The sequence below is a fragment of the Drosophila hydei genome, unplaced genomic scaffold, assembly GCF_003285905.1.
Source record: "Drosophila hydei strain 15085-1641.00,03,60 unplaced genomic scaffold, DhydRS2 tig00000063-arrow-pilon, whole genome shotgun sequence".
Lineage (NCBI taxonomy): Eukaryota > Metazoa > Arthropoda > Insecta > Diptera > Drosophilidae > Drosophila > Drosophila hydei.
In genome coordinates this window covers 6,790,086-6,809,962 of record NW_022045657.1, presented here as the reverse complement: position 1 = coordinate 6,809,962, position 19,877 = coordinate 6,790,086, and the positions used below count along the sequence as shown (strand labels likewise).

Sequence of the window (19,877 nt, the reverse complement as noted above, 5' to 3'; positions counted from 1 at the left end):
CCGAAGCTGCATAGCCAGCAAATTGGCAAACTTACCCTGTCCTTTGAACCAGGTAATTGCTGGAATCGGATATCCTTCCGCCTCGCAATTTATCGATATTGTATTGCCCAACATAATGGCCGTGTCCATGGGCTCGTAGCTCCAGCGCGGCGCAACTGAAACGTGACCGGGACACAATACCGAAATGTAACGAATGAAAGCGCGCCAAGTAAACAACAAAATTAACAACTTGCTGTTTGTGTTTCTCTCTATACGGATGTGTGTGCAGTGTGTATTTGTTTCAGTGTGTAGCCCGAGAAACGGCAAAGTGCTGGCAGGACAGGCACACAAATCCTGCGTGATTTATTTTGAAACAGCAGCAAAGCGCATCAATAGCTACAGCAACCGAAGCAACCGGAGCCACTGCGAGCCGCCCATTCTATTTCTTTTGCTTTTCATGGCCGAACAAACTTACCGCGCACTTGTAGTTCCGCCGTGTAGTTCACCTTGGCAGCAGCGTTGCTGGCGTAGCAGGTGTATTTGCCGCTGTGCCTGGCGCTGATATCCTTAAACACCAGCAGCGAGTAGAACTCTTCCTTCTTTTCAGTAATCTTGTAAATTGAAACACACACACACGCACATGAAAGACGCAGCATCAGCAGCAGCAGCAGCAGTAGAAGTAGCAAGAACAAAAATGTTTCACAAGTTGCGCTAAATGCAATGCTCGTTCGACATCTTTGGATTGCCAACTCACCTGCAGGCTGAGGGGAATGACACTGTCATCCTTTCTCCAGGTAAAGTAGATGGGCATGTCGCCAGAGGATACCGCGCAGGTGATTTGCGCGCGCCCGCCCTCCTGCAGGTTCTTGGGAAACTTGAAGGCTTCAATGACAGGCGGACCTGGTGAGCGATTAGCCAACGTGGCAGACATTAATGCGACATCCAACTGAAGGTGAGTTCCCTCTTCAACTTACTGTTCACGTTCAATTGCATGTCGCGACGCGCCTCCTCGCCCGCCCGGCTCCTAACGATGCACGTGTAGATGCCCTGATCACGCCCAGGCTCCACATTCTGGATGACAAGCTGTCCGCCCTCCGCCACTGGGGCGAGTGTATAGTGAGCGCCTTGGCCAAAGACAAAATAAAAATGTGTATCAAATTCTGCTATTCGCTCGAACGTCTATTGCAGCTGCCACGCCCTGCTCCCTACTCCTTGCCCATTCCCCTCTATTGCAATTTGTCTTACTTGTTGTCAGCTCCTGATGTGCCTTCTCCCAGCGAATTTGGTCAATTGGATAGCCAGCAAACGGACAGCGCACAATTATGTCCTCGCCAGCAACGGCTTTAATGGGCCCAATGGCTCGTACATACGGTGGACCTGTAAAAGGGTGTATATATGTGTGTGTATGTGTGTATATGTGTGTGTGTGCATGCATTTGTGTTCGAGAGCAGTGTAATTTATTAAATTAGTTACAAAATGCAATTAGGCAGCAACGCAACGCCAATGCTTAATAATTCAAATTATATTTTGTTCGGGACAGATGCGATGTTAATGCATGAACTGCATTCGTGGCTGGCGCCACAGGGTGCAATTTGTAGTGCCACTAATGCAGCACGTTGCCTGCGTAAATACGTTGCATAAATTGCACTATTTATAATTAAACAGCCTGCTCTACACTGCACACCCAGTGCAGCAGCGCATTTACACAGCCCTAAACAAAATATTGATTGGTTTTCGAACTGGCATCTGTATATTTTGTTATATTTTTCAAATGCTTAAGCCTCTGAGCCTATTATCGAAATATGCAACAGTGTATTATCTCGTTTATATATTTCTCTTTCTATTGCTGTGCTGTCCTCTTGATTACAAATTAATTGCAGATCATATTAGAAATAAAAATAGCTAGCGATTGTATTAGAGAGCGTTGAGTAGTAGCCCATTTCAGTGCTCGAACTTCTATCTCACCTGTATTAATAGCTGTTGCTGCTTAGACCGGTGGATAGAGACCTAATTTGATTTTAGACTTCGCTGATTGTGGCGCACAAGCACACGTCATTTATCATCAATGTGCCCACTTAAATATCAAGTATACGCATACAGGCTGCCCCTAGGCAAGCCGAATGGCATAAGACAGCATCAATCATGAGGCAGGCTCAGGGGCATTCGCTTATGCATTATTAACACATTAAGATCGAATTATCAAAACAGCTTAAAATGCTCAAATTTGCTCCTAAGTGCTTGAGGCAGGAACTAGCTTTCGACGCGCGGCGCTCGGTGTTTGACGACCCCTCACATATTTGTATTTTGAATGCCGAAGTTTCTTGTCTGATTTGACAGTGATTATCCCGCTTGGCAGAGCTTGCGTTGGCCAAACCCTTGTTATCAATGGATAATATTGGCAACATATCGATGGCGACCCCATCGAACCCATCGCCGCTGGGGATTTTTCTTGGAATTTTTTGCTGTATATGCGGGTATTTTTTGTGTCATGTCTACTGCTGCCTTTTGTCACGTTGCCTTGACAAAATGTATTTTCAATCAGTGAGGATGCGACGAGAGCACTAACAAAATTCATGGCTCAGCGTCTTTTGTGATTTGCATTGTGCGCCACACAAAAGATCCGTTCGAAATGCTGCAGGAGGGCTGGCTGGGTATATCTTTCAAGTTGCACAATGGGGGTCATGTCGAATAATTGATTTCGCTGGCAATATATTAACTCACCGTAAACATTCAGCCGAGCGGAGTGCTCAACACTGCCCATGGTGTTGGTAGCCACGCACCTGTACAGGCCGCCATCATCGGGGCGTACATGGGAAATATTTAAATGACTTATCACATCGCCAGCGATATCGACAAATTGGCCAATTGCGAAGCGATGATGCAGAGATACATCCATAATGGGCTGCGAGTCCAGAAGCCATGCAAACTGCAATGAAAATCGCAGCGGATAATCAATAAGAAGTCGCCCGGATATGGTCAGTGCATAATTTGTACGCTTAATCAGCCATGCATGTGTGTGTGTGCGTGTGTGCGTGCGTGTGTGTGTAATGATATAGCAATGCATAATAATAGCAATAAAACATTCGAACTTACTTGGGGCGGTGGCGAGCCGCTGGCTGAGCACTTAAGCGATATTAATGGCCCCGGACGCACATTCTGCTCAATGAACGTGTAAATCAATTCGGGCACAGTGTCTGCGGAGAGGCAAAAGTAGCACGGCTGATAAATGCCAAGCCCTGTCTCATAAACTATGCATGAGTGGGTAGATGAGAGCTACATCCACATCCAAGCAGACAGCCCACAACACCCATGTCAACTTACCGCCCAGCTTCAGCTCTGCCATGGCCTGTGCGCTGGCCCGCTGGTTCTCCACGAGACATTGATAGACACCGCGGTCGCGTCGTCCCACGTTCGACAACAGCAGCGAAGTCTTCGATAGAAAGCGTATGCTGGCAGCAAAATAAAAGGATGGAATTTTTCGAAAAGAAGTCAGCACACAATATGCTAAATGTTGAAGAAATTCCTATTTAAACTAAGACAGGAAAATAAGAAAAAACGCTGCTCCAAAACTGACAACGTTGCACGAAAGAGTCCTGAACATACAATATGCCATAAACTGACGCCATTTTGTAAGCTAAAAGTGTTAGATGTGTATGTAAATGTATCTCTGTGTGTATGAGTGCGTGTGTGGGTGTATTTTCTCTGCTTTTTTTCGATGTGGATGCGTGTGTGTGTGAGCACTGGCCTTTTGTTCACTCAGGCGAAATTTGTTATTTATTTTATTAGCATAAGCATAAAAATTTCTGGTTGATTTGTTATGCTGATTTGCTGGAGCTCAGCTCGGCTTTCCCCTTTCTATTGTGCTCTCGCTCTCGCTCTGCTTGACCGCTTTTGCTTTGGCATATATCCTTGGGCAACAGCTGGTCAGTTCGCCCGCATAAACACACACACACACACACGCACACACCCACACACAACAGTTGGAGAACACACATACTCGACACGATGTTTGTTTTTACAGGCTGTTTGTACTCGAGGCTGTTTGCCAACTTCAATATATTTATGTATGTAAGGATATTTTGTGCTGATGCTGATGCTGATGCGCTGGGCTATGCGAGTTTGCATTTGGCTCGGCCAGACTGCGTATTATGCTGATTTCACGTAATTTGCATTAAATTATCAAGATGTGTTCAACCCATTTAAACAGATGTGTGTGTGCACAGTGTCCACTCGGCAGTCGCAAGCAGCTGGGCAATCTGCCGCTACTAAGATTAACATAATTTATGTTTTGTAGACACATGCATGTGCCTGCTTTCTATTTAATTTTAATTACTTGAACTAATGAATGATAACAAAGGTATGCTAATAGCATGATCTAGTTTAGTTTGCCTGACTGTGGCTCTGTGTGTATCGAAGACGGCCAGAATAGCCAGAGCAGCCCGGCTAAAGTTGAGCTTTGTTTTCAATCAATCATCCGAATGATGTTCTCTCTCCCGAAATTTGATTGAAATTCTTGAATATTCATCGCAATCAATTAACATATTTCAACAATGACCCTTACATGCATCAGCTAATGGAAAACGGTAGAAATAATAAAGCAAAACTCTTAAACAATCTGTGAATAGCTGACATCAAAAAGCTGCAACTAAAACGAACCAAAAATATCGAAAAATCCGCTGAATAAATAAAGTGCCGAACAATAGGGAAAAATGAAATTGTTGAGGGCAACAAATGTAGTTCTGCTCCACCGACCCACAGCTATGGCATCGCTCATCAATAATAATACAGAGCGATAAAACATTTTTGGCTCGGAGCAGCCTTAACAACGCCTCTGCAAGCACAACAACAACATGTAATCTACGGCTTTTACCCAATCTATTTTCTGTATACCCTGAGCCCATTGCAAATGGCTAGAAAGGGTATAATGTGTTTGTAATGTATGTAAAAAACAAAAGTAGAACGAGCTTATAACATCTATGCCATATATAATGAGGATATCTCGTAGGCTAGACTCTGAAAATTATTTAACATCACTGATCCTTAAAGCTATAGACACCTGATTTAGTATTGAGCTTATGAAAGCAATGTACAGATGAATGGAGATTAAAACCAAATTGTATAAAACTTATTTCTAGAGACTTGAAGCTTCCTCAGGGTATGCGCTGACAATTATACTGAGATCTAATCTAGATCAAATCTAGAACCAAGGATCATAACAGGGATTATCTGGTTAAGTCTGCATATATAGAAGCTATTACTTTCCAGTTTTATTCTATATGAATGCTGCCACATAAGCTTCTCATAATAGGATATCTCTTAGTTGCAAAATCCAGCTTAGCATAGCTTACACATATATTGCTTCTTTTTTTTCGTTTTAATTTTGACGAGCACAAAAATTTTGCAACTTTGATAGAAAAAAGAAAAGAAAGGAGAGGGAGATACAATTTGAAATGGCCTATGCTCAGTGCTACACACAATGTTGCATGTTTGAGTTGCATGTTGCTGTTGCTGTTGCTGGCGCTGGCGCTGGCACTATTGCCGCTTGTTACACGCTGCTAGTATACTTACTTATCCCGACCGGTGCTGAGTGCATTATTCGCTTGCAGCGGTTTGCCATTGTGGAGCCAGTCGATGCCATCGATCGCCGAGCCCGTTGTCGTGCAATTGAAAATTGCCGTTCCGCCCGAATTGACAATTTGTACTTGCGGTAGTATGTGCACAGATACGAACGTATTTACACTGAGCCGAATTTCGATGCGCTGCTCTCCAAACTGATTCGATGCCTGGCAAATCTGCAAAAAGAGCCAGTCACATAAAATGTAGTAGGGGCCAGTGCTACGTAAGCCAGTCAAAATCAATCAACTCTGTCATATATATCACAGCGATATATGGCACAATGTTCGAGCACTGCAAGCACGTATGTATATACACTGCGGAGCATAACTATAAGCGCACCCACTTTTTCCAGTGTAGAGTCCGTTATAGATGGAATACCGAAAAAGTGTAAATGAGGAATTAAAGATAATCGAAAATAATATTATTTGAGACCAAAACAAAAACAACAATATTAACGGTACTTTTCTTATCTGCTTTAATGTGGTTTTTGCGCTAGTGCATAACTATAAGCGCACATAGAAAATTTTGGAATTAGGTCTTTACTTAACACTTATTTATTAGATGTTCAATTTTTTTAAAATTTCAATAATGAGTATAGCCTCCATTATTTTGAATTAGTTCAAATAAGCGGTTGGGCATGCTCGAAATTAAATTTTCAAGGGTACTTATTGGAATTTGTTCCCAAGCACTAATTACGGCGGCTTTAAGCTCTCGGATTGTGTCGAATTGCTTATTTTTGTCATAAATGGACCTCACCAGGATACCCCATAGGTTCTCGATTGGATTTAGGTCGGGGGAGCATGATGGCCATTTTAATACCTCAATTTTGTGTGTGTCCAGCCACTCCAAAGTTTGCCGGCTTCGATGCACAGCAGCATTATCCTGCTGGAACACCCACTTCCTTGCTCCTCTTCTTCGAAATGTCGGCAGTAAATTCATCTGCAACACTTCTATATACTCTGCAGAATTCATACGCGTGCTGGGAAATGCCAATTCCAAGCAGCCATTTACTGCGAACGCACCCCAGACCATTAGAGATCCGCCTCCAAAGTTTCTCTTAGAGAAATATCGTGGATCCTTACGCAAATCCCTCCAATATCCATTGAAGCCATCGGGACCGTCCAAATTAAACTTTTTTTCGTCAGAAAAAATAGTCTGTAAAGTTAAAATAATTAAAATTGAAAACCCTATTGTCCAAATATGTTTTGGAAATTTTTTGTACATTTTTCCAGTCCCTTGCCATGTTGATTCTGGCAAAATCCAGGCGATCTACAATGTGTCGGCTTAGCAACCGAGGTGCTGGTTGAAGCTTTTGTCTTGTAATTACTTTTGACTTCTTTAAAACCCGGTGAATTGTCCAGCGGGACACACTTTGGCCACATTCATCGGCGATTTCACGTGCCGTCTTCATCGAATTGCTGGCAGAACTAATGATCCGTCGCTGGGATCGATCCGAAATTTTCGATTTTGGGCCACCAGTCTTATTTTTACCATAATTTGTGGTATCTTTAAAAAAATTTCTTACTACACAATCGGAACGACCAATCCGGCGAGCTATCTCCCTCTTGGAGACTCCTTCATGAATAAGGGCTAAGATTTTCCCATTCTCTATGTCACTTAAGTATGTACCACGTGGCATTCTCAAATTTGAATATTTTTAAATAATGCTAATCTTCAATTAATGCGCGTAAGTCTAAAGCCAACGAGATTATGAAAGAACAATAGGTGCGCTTATAGTTATGCACTAGCGCAAAAACCACATTAAAGCAGATAAGAAAAGTACCGTTAATATTGTTGTTTTTGTTTTGGTCTCAAATAATATTATTTTCGATTATCTTTAATTCCTCATTTACACTTTTTCGGTATTCCATCTATAACGGACTCTACACTGGAAAAAGTGGGTGCGCTTATAGTTATGCTCCGCAGTGTATATATGTATATATGGCAGCAGACTGTGCATTAAATACAATATTCCGCTGTCAGACGCTATGGCAGATAGTCAAACTGCTTGCCTTTAGCCATTTGATTGACTGACTAACTGACAGTCAGCGCCTGTCAACGAATTGAGGTTGCTGGGTGTGTCTGCCTGCCAATGATAATACTTACCCATTTGCCTGCGTCCCGCTCGTCAGCATTTTTGATAAGCAACAATGTGCGCGAGACTATTACGCGCTGCGAGGATGGTATCGGATAAAGCGCTGCCGAGTCTGAAACGCGATACCAACTGAAAAGCAAATGGATATCAATGCCAACTAGTTGATTATTGAATGGAATATTTATGTGTTATAATTATATATAAATATGTATAAATATATATAAATATATGTATACTTGAAGTTAATTGAAACTTCACAAAGCAAGCAGGTAGATCGGATAAGACAGCTGATCAAACTGACTGACCACAACCATCAAGTCAAGCTCTAGAATACATCTATACTGTACATCTAATATTTCTTCCATATTAATATTCAAAATGTAACATATTTTAAAATACAATTGATATTCCCATGTGCAGTGTATGTCTTATTCTATGCATTTAACACTCATGAAGAAGCTGTGAGAGTATGACAAATGCATGACTACAATACGCCACATTTGATATAACTTATTTATGAACACGAATGTAATCTTCTATACGAAAAAGTAAATATTTCAGATATTAGGCTCTCTCTCTTGGGTACACACACGCATAGTAAATATAAATACTTCAGATGAAATCAATAAGAAGCTCTCAGGCCGTAAGCCATAAACCGATTTCACTCATTGGCCATGCCAGACACGTAGGCAGCTCGGACTAAACTTCAACTAAAAACAAAATTATCGCATTTTTCTCGCATTTATCGTAATCATAACGTGCCAGAGGCACTCGGCATCGGAGAGAGTTGGAGAGAGCAGTGCTTACTGAAAATATGCTGTATAAATCTCGCGTCCTGCCTTTGTCCGCCACTTGGCTGCTCTGTGGGTTGGCATTTGAAAATATTTCTGGCATTTCACGTAGCAAGCAGTCGGAGAGCAGCGCTTTTTGCATGTTTGTCTGGTGTTTGTTTGGATATTCCATGGCAGTTGTGTGCGTCTCTACGCCCTTGCTCAGGCGCCTCAGCAACCGACTTATTCTGAGCCACAGTCAGCTACTCTCCATCTCTCTCTCTTGCTCTCTTTGAGGCACACATCAAGTGCTTATGGCTGCATGAAATTTTAATAAGCCCGGCGGATGGGAAAGAGATTGCCAAATTTCGCCTTTGCCACAGACGCATCGGCCTGTCAATTAACCAGGGTTTTTATGCTGCTAATTAGTGCCAAATGTCTGATGTTATTTGATACATTTTATTTGCTGACTTTGAGTGCTGTTTTTTTTTATTGTTTGCTGTTTACCCAAATAGGTCTTTATTGTTTGGCAGCAAAATGTTGACTTTTGTAAGTCGATACATTGAGCACTACATAAACAAGATGATTAAGTATTTGCCAAGTAACTTGGCTGAGCGCCAGCTGCTTTATTAGTTTGTTTTTGTCAGCAAAGAAAACACATGGCTAATGTTGGGCTATCAAAAAGCTTTCTGCATTTTGCCAGACAGATCTCAGTGTAAAGCCCATATAATTAGCTGACGCACGGCTGCCTCTAGTATGTAATAAAACCTGTGCCCCACGCAGACAGCCAAATGCACTTAAGTGTCCTTTATTAACGTTGCCCCGCCTAGCTCTCTCCATATGACTGTTGCTCTTTTATTGGCAGAGATAGAAGCTGTGTGGATGAATATAGTCGGCAAAGAGGTTATGGGGGCAGTACTCACGTAAATATGGGAAATGGATTGCCCTGTATGTTGCAAGGGAGATGCACATCGTTGCCACGCTCCACTTGGATTTCCATAACCGGCTTTTGGCTGGTGCTTGGCGCCAAGTTCTTGCTGAGCTCTGTAACGAACGTCGAACGTCGAACGTTGATTCCGCAATGTTTTAGTTAGCGCATAGTTGCCCCAATCAGCTTGCTTTTCGCCTTACCTTTCACCTGAAGCATGACCGCCTCACTGCGCTGCCGGTCCCCATTCAATGTGTTGGTAACGAGGCAGCTGAGCTTCACCAGGCCATCCTCCGTGCGCACTGACCGCACATACAGATCTCCGGAGGCAGCCAGCACCACGTAGCGACCAGCTGCAGCGAAGCCAATATCAGGGAGTCGTAATTCAAAAATTGCATAAAACAATCGCAGCAATAAAAAAAAACAAAAACAACAACAAACTGCTCGACAACCAAAAATGCATAGTGAAATCAAGTTGCTCGCTGCGTATACGTAACATTTATCAATAAATGTCAACGCTAACAGCAATGCAGAGCGGAGCAGCAACTGCACATCCCTCAGGGCATGCTGTATCGCAATAGCAAACAAGCACAGCACAATGCTAGCATGTGTACATAAATTTCAGCTGCAGATAAACACCCGCACAAGCACACGCATAGCTATCTGTGTGTCTCTGTAAAAATGTGGCAACACTCACCAACATCCGACAGTTCCGGCAGCAGTATCTCCTCGCCTCGATGCCAACTGGCCACGCGCACATAAGGCCGCACATATTCCGGTATAGCGCACTTAATCAACGCCGAATTTCCCAAATAGACTTCAGTGTTTTCCACGTGCACATGAAACAGCCGACGAACCACTGCAAAAACAGCCAACAGAGAGCAGAACCAGAGTAAAAAAATAAAGAAACAGATGAGAAGCTGAGAAATTGCCGAAAATCAACAATTGTTGCGTGCCTTTTGGGCCGAACGTACTCTTCGACTGGAAACATAAAACGCTTTGGGGTAGCCCATCGGGCGCGGGAAACCCCACTGCAACCAGTGAAAAAAGTGCTACCGTAGAGGCCAACGTGCAGGACAATAAGAGCTGTGCAATGCAATGCAAAAATGGCAGCAGTTTAAATGAATGAATGAAATTGCTTGAAATTACATGCGAAACGGAAGTGAACAGATCATAAAGAAAGAAAGAAACCAACGGGAGCAAAGGGAAAACCAAAAATACCATGCGCAATATATGACTCGTAAAAATATCAAAAATGATATATATCGGAAAATTCGCAGCGTAAATATTGAATGAGATTTTAAACGACTATCATGCATCGCATGTTGTTCAGTTCACGCTGGCCAGTCGGCCTACGGCTGCTGACTATATGACTGACTATATTTAAATTAAATCAGCATTGACAATGCCCGAATGTTGTCGAGGTCGGGGCTATTTTGATTTGATTTTGATATGAATATTTGAATAGAGGGTAGGCAAGAGCTGCCTCCAAGCAAGTTTCGTAGTAAATCATTTAAAGCTTCAACACGCTTTAAGTTAATATTATTACATAACACATGCATTCAACAGTCTTCAATTTGCTTTTGTCAAATATTGTGCATAATCTTGACAGAGCATCAACATTAATTTAGTGGCAACCGCTGCGAGGCATGCGCCAGCAGAGTGTGATAGGAAATACGCAGCTTATTAGAGTGATGTGTGCAGAAATCAGAAACTAACTCGCAGTTGACAACTCTGACAAGCACAAGTGAGGTGCAGCCAAATCATGATAACTACACACACACAGCAAAACAAAAAGGCTGCGAGCAAATGGCAGGATAAAGCTACAGCAGCAGCTGCTGTACGTGAGCTGCTTATGAATGTGCACTGTACCCACGGTCTATGGGGTCTGTTTGTGGGTATTTGTATTTGCGGGCTGCAGTGCATGCTAATGGTGCCTACCATGCAGTACACTCTATAGGTATAGCTGCAGTGTAAGCTACTTTAGTCTACTTTCCGCTTACCTGCTTGCACCTGCATATTGCGACTCAATATGGTGCCGGCCTCATTGCTAGCTCGGCAACGGTAGGTGGCCTCGTGTACATCCGTGCGATAATATTGCGCCAAAAACGGTGGGAAGTGCAATGTGCCATTGCCAGATATTTTTCTAAAAGTAAAAAATAAAAATAACATATATAAAGAAACCAAATACATAGACACACACAGGATATAAGCAGAATGCAATATTTTAGTACGTTAAGTCTTGGGCTTTCCTCGTTATTTATTTATACACATTGAGAGCGCGTTACACAAAAATTTGTTGCACAAAGCACCTAAAATGGCAGCCACTTTGCCGGCGAACATTTTTACTGCAACTATAGGCGAAGATTTGCATAAAAATGCAATAAACCTGAGGATACTCCGACGAATAGACGTGCCCGACCTAAGCAGCTGGCAAATGCATTTGCACGACAGCTACTAACAATGCGACTTAAGAGCAACAGTCGCAACTCCATGCGCAAGACTATGCTGACTACAGAGAATAGTAGACTATTTATATAGAATATGCAATCTAAAACAGGGATTACAGGCATCAGAGTGCTATATGAAGCGAACTCACATGGGGTATTATAGTACTTACATTTCGTACATATGAATTATAAAGATATTTGATATTTTTTAAGTATTTCTCCCGAACTCAATAGATATGAAGGAGAGTAACCAGGACAGTGCTCGCCCAATAGTCAGCTTAATCATCTAGCAGATTTCAAGTTATCAACTATGCAGTATGCAGCAGAAAGCAAAGGCCAGCCATTGCATGCGGAGCACAAAGCATTGGATTCCCATCCAACAGTCGCTAATCATCACAGTTGAAACCAACTAACAAGCAACAACACGGAGCATGCGACCGAGCAGTGGGTGGACAGCAACTGGAACAGCAGCAAAAACCAACTAAAAAGTTCATCAAGCGCAGTTTTCAAAAATGCTTAAGTGCTGGCAATTTGTTAGCGTCTATTGCATTTGCGTAGAGCTAAATTTAAAGCGAAAAAATATACAGGAATAAATGTGTAAATAAAGCCTTTACTGTTTGTGGGTTTCCCAGATAAGTACACATTCCATACACTCCTGTCCACACAGGTCACTTGAATTCAACTATGCTCTTTAGCAGCTTAAAATAAAATTTGTTTCATTTACATCTAGTTCCACTTTCGGGACCAAACACATAGCCCGCAGAAGCAAAGCCTTTTCACGATGAATATTACGTGAATTGCCTGGCTTACATATAAATCGTATATATACATTTATATATATGCATATATTTGTGTGTGTGTTTGGCATAACCAAGTACTTTGAGTGACTTTTAATTTTGCAAAACACACAAATTCTCTTAGTCCACATTGTCATTGATATGCTGTGGGGCAAGTGTTGACATTTTTATTATATTTTATTTTTGACCAATTCACAAATATGAATATTTTTTAATATAATATATATGTATATAAAAAAATGTATATATATATATATATATTTATATATATATATATATATATATATATATATATATATATATATATATATATATATATATATATATATATATATATATATATATATATATATATATTGACACATTTTTTAAATCAAACATTAATCATATCCAGCTTATTAAATGTACTTAGTTCATTTAGCTGAAGCCATCAAAAGCGTTTTCTAATTATTAAAAATATATGAGAATCATTTACGAAGCTAGAAATTATCCACTCTAGACTATATTTCTTTTATATCTACACATATTTATTTTGCTTAGATGTTAAGCTCCAAACAAGTCGAATGAATGCATCCCTTCGCTTTTTTTTCGTTTCATACACGCTTCATCTCCAGTTAAAAGTAGATAAACACGAAATTGTATGCATTTGTGTATCTACATGCAAAGTCACATTTTAATTCAACATTTAAGTTTTCATAGTGCATGCAGCGTCAACAACAACAGCAATGGCAAGAAGAGAAGAACAACTAGAGCCTGACAACATTTTAATATTTTAAAAGTTAACAAAGCGCTGACAGGGCGGACGGACAGAGCGGGCTTCGGCTGCAAGTTGGATGCAGCTCGTCGTGCCTGGCTACATGACATTAACATATGAGTGCATTTAAAGCAATACGAGTCTGTTGCACACAAATGCAGTAATTGTTGTCGTTGCTGCGGCGGGCTGGCTGTTGTTGTTGTTGTGGTTGTGTGGCAGCAACGCATTACTTTTGTGTGTAATTTCTTTGGACTTTTGATGCGGGGCGCATTAAGAGTGCACTTTTTGTTCCTAGTCTCTTTCAGGCATAGAAATGCTCTTTCTCCTGGTTTCAATCTGTGCGCCTGTGACAACATCGATTTCGGGCAACCCGCTCATGCTGTAGAGCATAAGCACTTCACAGATTTTCTGGCACATTAATTGAATATAAACTAAAAAATACCTTCTTTATGCCTGCACGCTGAAGCCGCAACAATGTGACTGTTGCAACCGCAGACGCGTACCCCGACACACATACTTAATATTACTTATACGCATAGTTGTCGAAACCGCAAAACTCACCTCAGTCCGGGCAGCTGAGTTGCCAGCGTGCCGTCGCGCATTACCCAGGACACGACGGGCGGAGGGTTCCCATGCGCTGTACAACTAACCTGTGCGCCCGTATCGTTGCCAAACAGCAGGCGGGGCGAGGGCTCCAACAGGAACGTGGGCACACGTAAGCCGCTTGTGGCTTGTGATGGCACCGCCAGTTGGAAGGTTGCAACCGCCACAAGCAGCACCAGAGCATACTCGGCAATAATCGCTGGCAAAGGCAAACAGAAAGGTAAAACAGGATAATTATCATCTTTACGTAATTATGCAAATGTCGTTGTGCATGTGGATTGTTGTTTTAAACTTAAGGCCAGTCGGCTGCAAAAGCAGTTGCTGCCTGCCTGCCTGCTGCCTGCCGTTAGTTGCCCTCCACTAGTTGTGCGAGTCTGTTTCAAGTGCAACTTATAAAATGCAGCTAATTCGGTTCGGTTTCAGCGCACGGCCCTTGAGCCAGGCAGGCAGGCACAACGCCAACGCAGACGAAACACTTTATACTCCAGGCACTTGCGCACTTGTGCGTATGTGTTAGTCTGATTCCCTGTGTGTGTGCGTGTGTGCCATTTCACTTTCTGATATATTTATGGATGCTCGTGTGCGTATGTAGTTTGTTTACCCCGTTCAGAACTCGCTTTGCTGTTACACAAATGCAGTTTAAGTTGTTGCCAACAACAGCAATGACGGCAACTACTTGTTACAACAGCAGCAAACAGAAACAGAAACAGGAAAACAACAAGAAGCAACAACAGCAATAACTTTGGCAACATCAACAAACGATGCAATTAGTTACCCACCTTTCGCTCTGTTTAGAAGCCCTAATAAACCCATTTTGTTGCGTCTATCTTTTATTTGCGTGTGTGCATGCGTTTTCCTTGCCTTCACAGAAATTATTAAATTAGTTTTTGTTGACTTCTGTTCCAGCTTCTCCGCTTTTCCACAGATTTTTGTCTGCTTCCGCTTAGTGTCTCCTTTTAGTCGTCGCCGTCCACCTGCAGGCAACAAATTTATGTTAACAAATTATATTTTTACTGATTTTTTTCTTTATAATTAGCAAAAATAATATGATAAAGAATATAAATTTTAAGTAATTATTTTCTTTATTCATTTTAAATATATATTTATATATTTAATTTGCTAAATCTGAGATAAATGCAATTTTTAGAAACATTTCACTTTCATTTAGTAATCATCATATTGAAAATCTACAACATCTATGTTTAAGTAAACACGAGGCAGCAAATCAGAAAATCTTTAGTCGATTTAAGAGTATAAAAAACTTATAACACGCGCATTATTAATAATAATTAAATGAAATATGTAAAAATATAAAATAAATAAAATATAAAATATGGAAGAGTTATCAGAACTCTACAGCCTAAGAATTTGCTAAGCATTTTTACTTTTATTTAAATTTAATATCCTCATTTCAATTCAGTTATATACACGTCATATATATATAAACAATATGTTGAAAGTGACTAATTTAAAGAAATGAGATTTATGAAAGTTAAATTGAAACAACTTTCATAAATACTAAATCACTTTATTCGCTTAAAGATCTTAGTGAAACATTTTTAATGCTTAGGAAAAATAGCCACTCAAGCAATTTTCAAATATATATATATGTGTGTATAAGAGTGTACATAAAATTTCTAGTTCTTATAGCTTGCACTAGTAAATTACCAATTTGATTGATCAGAAAATCAATGCCCACAATAATTCAATCAAAGCAGATTATTTGATAAACATAATAATATAAATACTCTAAATTTAAGGACTCTAGTCAACTTTAATTGCTATTACAAGCCTGCGATATATATTTAATGCATTCATATAGCTCAAGTCAAGTTCAACTCGGGGCCAGAGCCATAACAACTGAGTAAACAACAAATAGTAATTCCTATGCGCCGCAGAGAGAGTGTCGTGCACATAAACATTACTGAGCTGACGCAGCGGGATGGCAGGCTGGCTGCCTAGCTTGCTGGCTGGCTGGCTGGCTGGCTGGCTGGCTGGCTGGCTGGCTGGCTGGCTGGCTGGCTGGCTGGCTGGCTGACAGAGACCGCACAGATGTGTGGAACCAAGTCCACCTTCTCCGCACTGGCTTCCCAGATCAGTCAGACGAGCAACAGCTAGAATAACAAAGGCAACGATTCAGTTTGTATTGCTCTACAGCTTTGCTGCGTACTTAGTAAATATGTTTAACGTGTATTTATGAGCGGGCATACGAAATGAATGACTTCTGGCATCATTAAATGTTATTCGCAAGAGCCACGCCCACATTACAACAATGCTGAAGATTCATATATGTTTTGGGGTCGAGGAGTTTTGCATGGCTGTGCTCATGACTTAACACTGAATGTTTGTCTATTCAAAATGAAAAACAGTTGAACGGACCTGCCAAAGCGAAATTCCCAGCTTTCGTATTATACAGTACGATTGCCACGCCCACTTCTTAGGCACTTTGCGACTAAGCAAACATCATCATGACACCCATTACAAGAATCGACGGCACGCCAATGGCAAGGCAACGGCGAGGGCGGGCAAGCAGCAAGGGTCACACTCCAAAGTCCTTTCATGTTTGCAACTTGACACCTTTTCAGAGCAGCCCAGCCCAGCACCGGATGCGAATCGTGGTCTTGCTCCATGTGAGAGTCTGACGCGCTGCTTCTTCTGTTTGCATTTAATTGAGAATTTAAAATGATTTGTTTATTTTTTTTTGCTGCGTCTTTTGTTGAGAAACTCGCTGCGAGCGTTTTGCTTCTTTGCTTAGCACTTGGTCGGTGTTGCTGTCACACAAAAAAGCGAGTGTGCAGACCAAACTTCACACTGCCACAACCCCTAGCAATTGTCAATGTGTGTGTGAATTTGCTTGCCTTTCATTTTTAATGAGTTTTTATTTTCCACACTTTTGTGTGCCGCTCTTTGCCCCGTCTAACTGTCTGGCTGTTTGCGTTGGCTTCGCAAGCACGAGGACGAGAGACGGCGACTGGCACCCTTTAGCCTTCAGGATGCATGGCATATCCTTTGCGCTCACCAGCGTTTACTTTTCCTTATGCTTTGTGTGTCATAACTGCTGACTGTCTGAAAATTTGACGCTAAATGTGCTCAGGCGCTTTAAATATGTCGCACTGGCTTACAATGCGGTTGTCTTAATGTCCCCATATCTGTGCGACGACTGCGTGTGGGTGTGTGCTTAACGCTTGTTTTTGTCATGTGTGAGTCGAGCTATAACAACTGTTTATCTGTTGGCAGTTTGTTGTGATAATCTGGTGCTGCTGCTTGCTTTGTGTCAGCAAAAGGCCAACAGCTCATGATCCTTCGGTGCTGCTGCAGAAGGCCTCAAGCCAGCAATGCTGAATGAATGCGTAACCACAGCCTTTACTCGCAATAAAGAACGTAGCTCACAGCATTTCAAGTGCTTCGACATGTGTTACAATGCCACTGACAAGAATTTAATAAACAATTTCAGTTCTATTTATATAAGAAAAAGATTAAACCTTTAGATACTCTGAAACGAGTCGAGTCACAACATTTAAATGTGGAAAAGATTATACAGAATAAATGAATCGAACGAATAGCAATTTTTTTAATGCCAATTTACGCTCATTTATCGCCGTATATTTGATATATAGGGAATATTCAGTACGGACAATGAGAACTTGAATTAAGTCTTTTATGAAGTGTGTTCCAATTCTAACTATATAATCAGTCTAGAGCATTCATGCAGCGCTGGAATTTGAATTCAATTGTCAATTGTCAATAGCCAAAAGCTGAATTGAATGCAATTGATTATTATTCCAGTTCAGTTATTTCATATTAGAATACCTGAATGTGTCAATTATCGACAGAGAAATAGATTTCAATTATTTCACAGGCTGTTCAATTAAGGTACTCAAGCTGACAATAGGCAAAGCAACAAAGCTTACTGTGCCGCATTTACAACTTGTCTAAAAAGCCGCAAGCTATTTCAAATTAAAAGCACTTCAGTGATGCATTGTTCATTGCATCGTTGTCTTCATTAAGACACCTGCTCGCATCGTCGCTCGAGCGTTATATAATTACGACTTAAGTACGTGCCCCGCCCCAAAGCAAGCAGCTTCAGTAATGGGCACGTTGTTAGCAGGGCAATCAATCTTGCACGAGAAATGGCCAAAGCACACACAAAGAACAGGCGAGTGAGTGCCTTGCCTCGATATGGATGGCAGCTGGAGTCCTTTGGCAGTGCCACCCGAGTATCGTCAGTGAATGCGAAACGCTTCGCTTTGCATTTTCCACGCAGCTGGTACACTCCACTGTGTTTGTTTGTGCAACGTGAATGGCTTTAAGTGCAGCCCGCCACAACAAACAGCAACAAACGGCAACATGGACGCACGGCAACAGCGGCAACAACGGCGCTCACATGCACAACTGCCAGTTGCGGGGCGTTGCATGTGTTTCAGCGTCAGTCGAGCGCAAATGCAATGCGAAGGCGTCCATTGAGAATACCGGAAAAGTAGGCGTGGCTGGCGCTAAACGCTTTTGCATCCGCCGCTGCCACCAGGCGAGGCGTCAAGCAATAATTTTTCTTCTTTTGAGTCGAGCTGTTGAATCGTTTTAATGCTCGTCACCTGAGTTGCTTTGTATATTTTATAGATGCCCTTTCATTGGGCATAGGCTCAATGCGCTGAGCTTGAAATATTTGGTATTTGAGCTCAAATATATTGGCTGGGTAAGAATATTTTGCTATAATTAACAGGCTTCATTCATTAGTTATATTATCCAATAAATTTAGGCAAGAAGACGCTATAAGTTAAATATATTTTGTAGCACTTAAAAAAGCTGCCAAAAAATATTTTTATTATTAAAAAGATGAGAATAATTAAAATATTTTTGGCAGCTTTTTTGAGTGATAAAAAAAATATTTAACCTAAGTTCATATATTTGGTGACTGCACTAGAACTCTATTCTTTTCTTCTCCAATTTAATATTGGAGTATGTTTAGGCGAATGTAGGGTATATTTGCTTTCGACTAGCATTTAGAAACTAATTTTTTCTTGTTTTCTCCGCTATTTTTTGTACCTGAATGCGAGTGGGAAGAATGTGCTGCATACGCTACGGCTGTGCTTATGGTGAAACGGATGTGTTTGCGTTTAGCCCTGGTTGACAGCTTGGCAATTTATGTGGCCGTCTTCCTGCATGTGAGTTTAAAAAGCAACTTTAAGTCGCAGCCCCGACAATTTCCTGCTGGCCCTCGAACCACTCCAATAATACGCTCTCCTAATGTGAGACGTTTAAAACAATGGATCCATTTGCACACCCACGCAGGCTGAAGTGCAACTCTTTGGGGTACCCGGAGCACAATGGGTCGAGTCGAAAGTCAAAGAGCATCCGTTGCGAGCGCTGGGCGCGATGACAACGTACTCGTAAATGGCAGCGATTTTGCACAAAAGCGGCCACTGGAACAATGACAAGAGTCGGAATCGGAATCGGAATAGGAATCGGTCTCAAACCTAAACGCTGGCTGCTGACTGTTGGCTGTTGGCTGTTGGCTGTTGGCTGTTAGCTGTCGTCTGACGGCTAGCGGAAGCGCAGAGGCGACGAGCCACCTAATAACATTTTCCATCTCCAGCCACATTAGCAACGGCCAAGCATTATACCCATCTGGCTGTGGCAGCAGCGTTTCGCGTGTTCCAACAAATGTTTGGCCACCTTTTATATTACATCAATTCTGGCGCAACGATTGTGTAAAGAAAATTGTGGCGGGGCAGCCAGTGTTATGGTCGCGCATATTTTTTCTAAGCCATGAAGATATTCCATTGTTGTTGCTGCATTGCCAGCCCCACGGGGACTTAGCGATTCGTGGGGCCACATTGTCACATTGACTAACCGCCGACCAGACTCTCGTTTTATATTTTACATTT

At 41.7% G+C, this 19,877-nt stretch overlaps 1 protein-coding gene across 5 annotated transcripts in view; it reads right to left on the bottom strand.

Annotated features, from left to right (window-relative positions):
* LOC111601468 (Down syndrome cell adhesion molecule-like protein Dscam2) overlaps positions 1-19,877 on the bottom strand; it is a 30,700-nt gene that overhangs the window by 7,497 nt on the left and 3,326 nt on the right. For all 5 annotated transcript variants that reach the window (XM_023318053.2, XM_023318051.2, XM_023318054.2 and 2 more), the window contains 16 exons: positions 14,772-14,966; positions 13,951-14,191; positions 11,392-11,534; positions 10,086-10,247; positions 9,592-9,741; positions 9,384-9,504; positions 7,702-7,819; positions 5,548-5,771; positions 3,301-3,428; positions 3,073-3,173; positions 2,701-2,905; positions 1,225-1,356; positions 954-1,103; positions 734-879; positions 455-590; positions 36-155 (listed from right to left, as the gene is read on the bottom strand). In XM_023318053.2, the coding sequence (XP_023173821.1) occupies positions 36-155; positions 455-590; positions 734-879; positions 954-1,103; positions 1,225-1,356; positions 2,701-2,905; positions 3,073-3,173; positions 3,301-3,428; positions 5,548-5,771; positions 7,702-7,819; positions 9,384-9,504; positions 9,592-9,741; positions 10,086-10,247; positions 11,392-11,534; positions 13,951-14,191; positions 14,772-14,805 (2,311 nt within the window). In that variant the 5' untranslated portion in view covers positions 14,806-14,966. The remainder of the gene's footprint in view (positions 1-35; positions 156-454; positions 591-733; positions 880-953; positions 1,104-1,224; positions 1,357-2,700; positions 2,906-3,072; positions 3,174-3,300; positions 3,429-5,547; positions 5,772-7,701; positions 7,820-9,383; positions 9,505-9,591; positions 9,742-10,085; positions 10,248-11,391; positions 11,535-13,950; positions 14,192-14,771; positions 14,967-19,877) is intronic.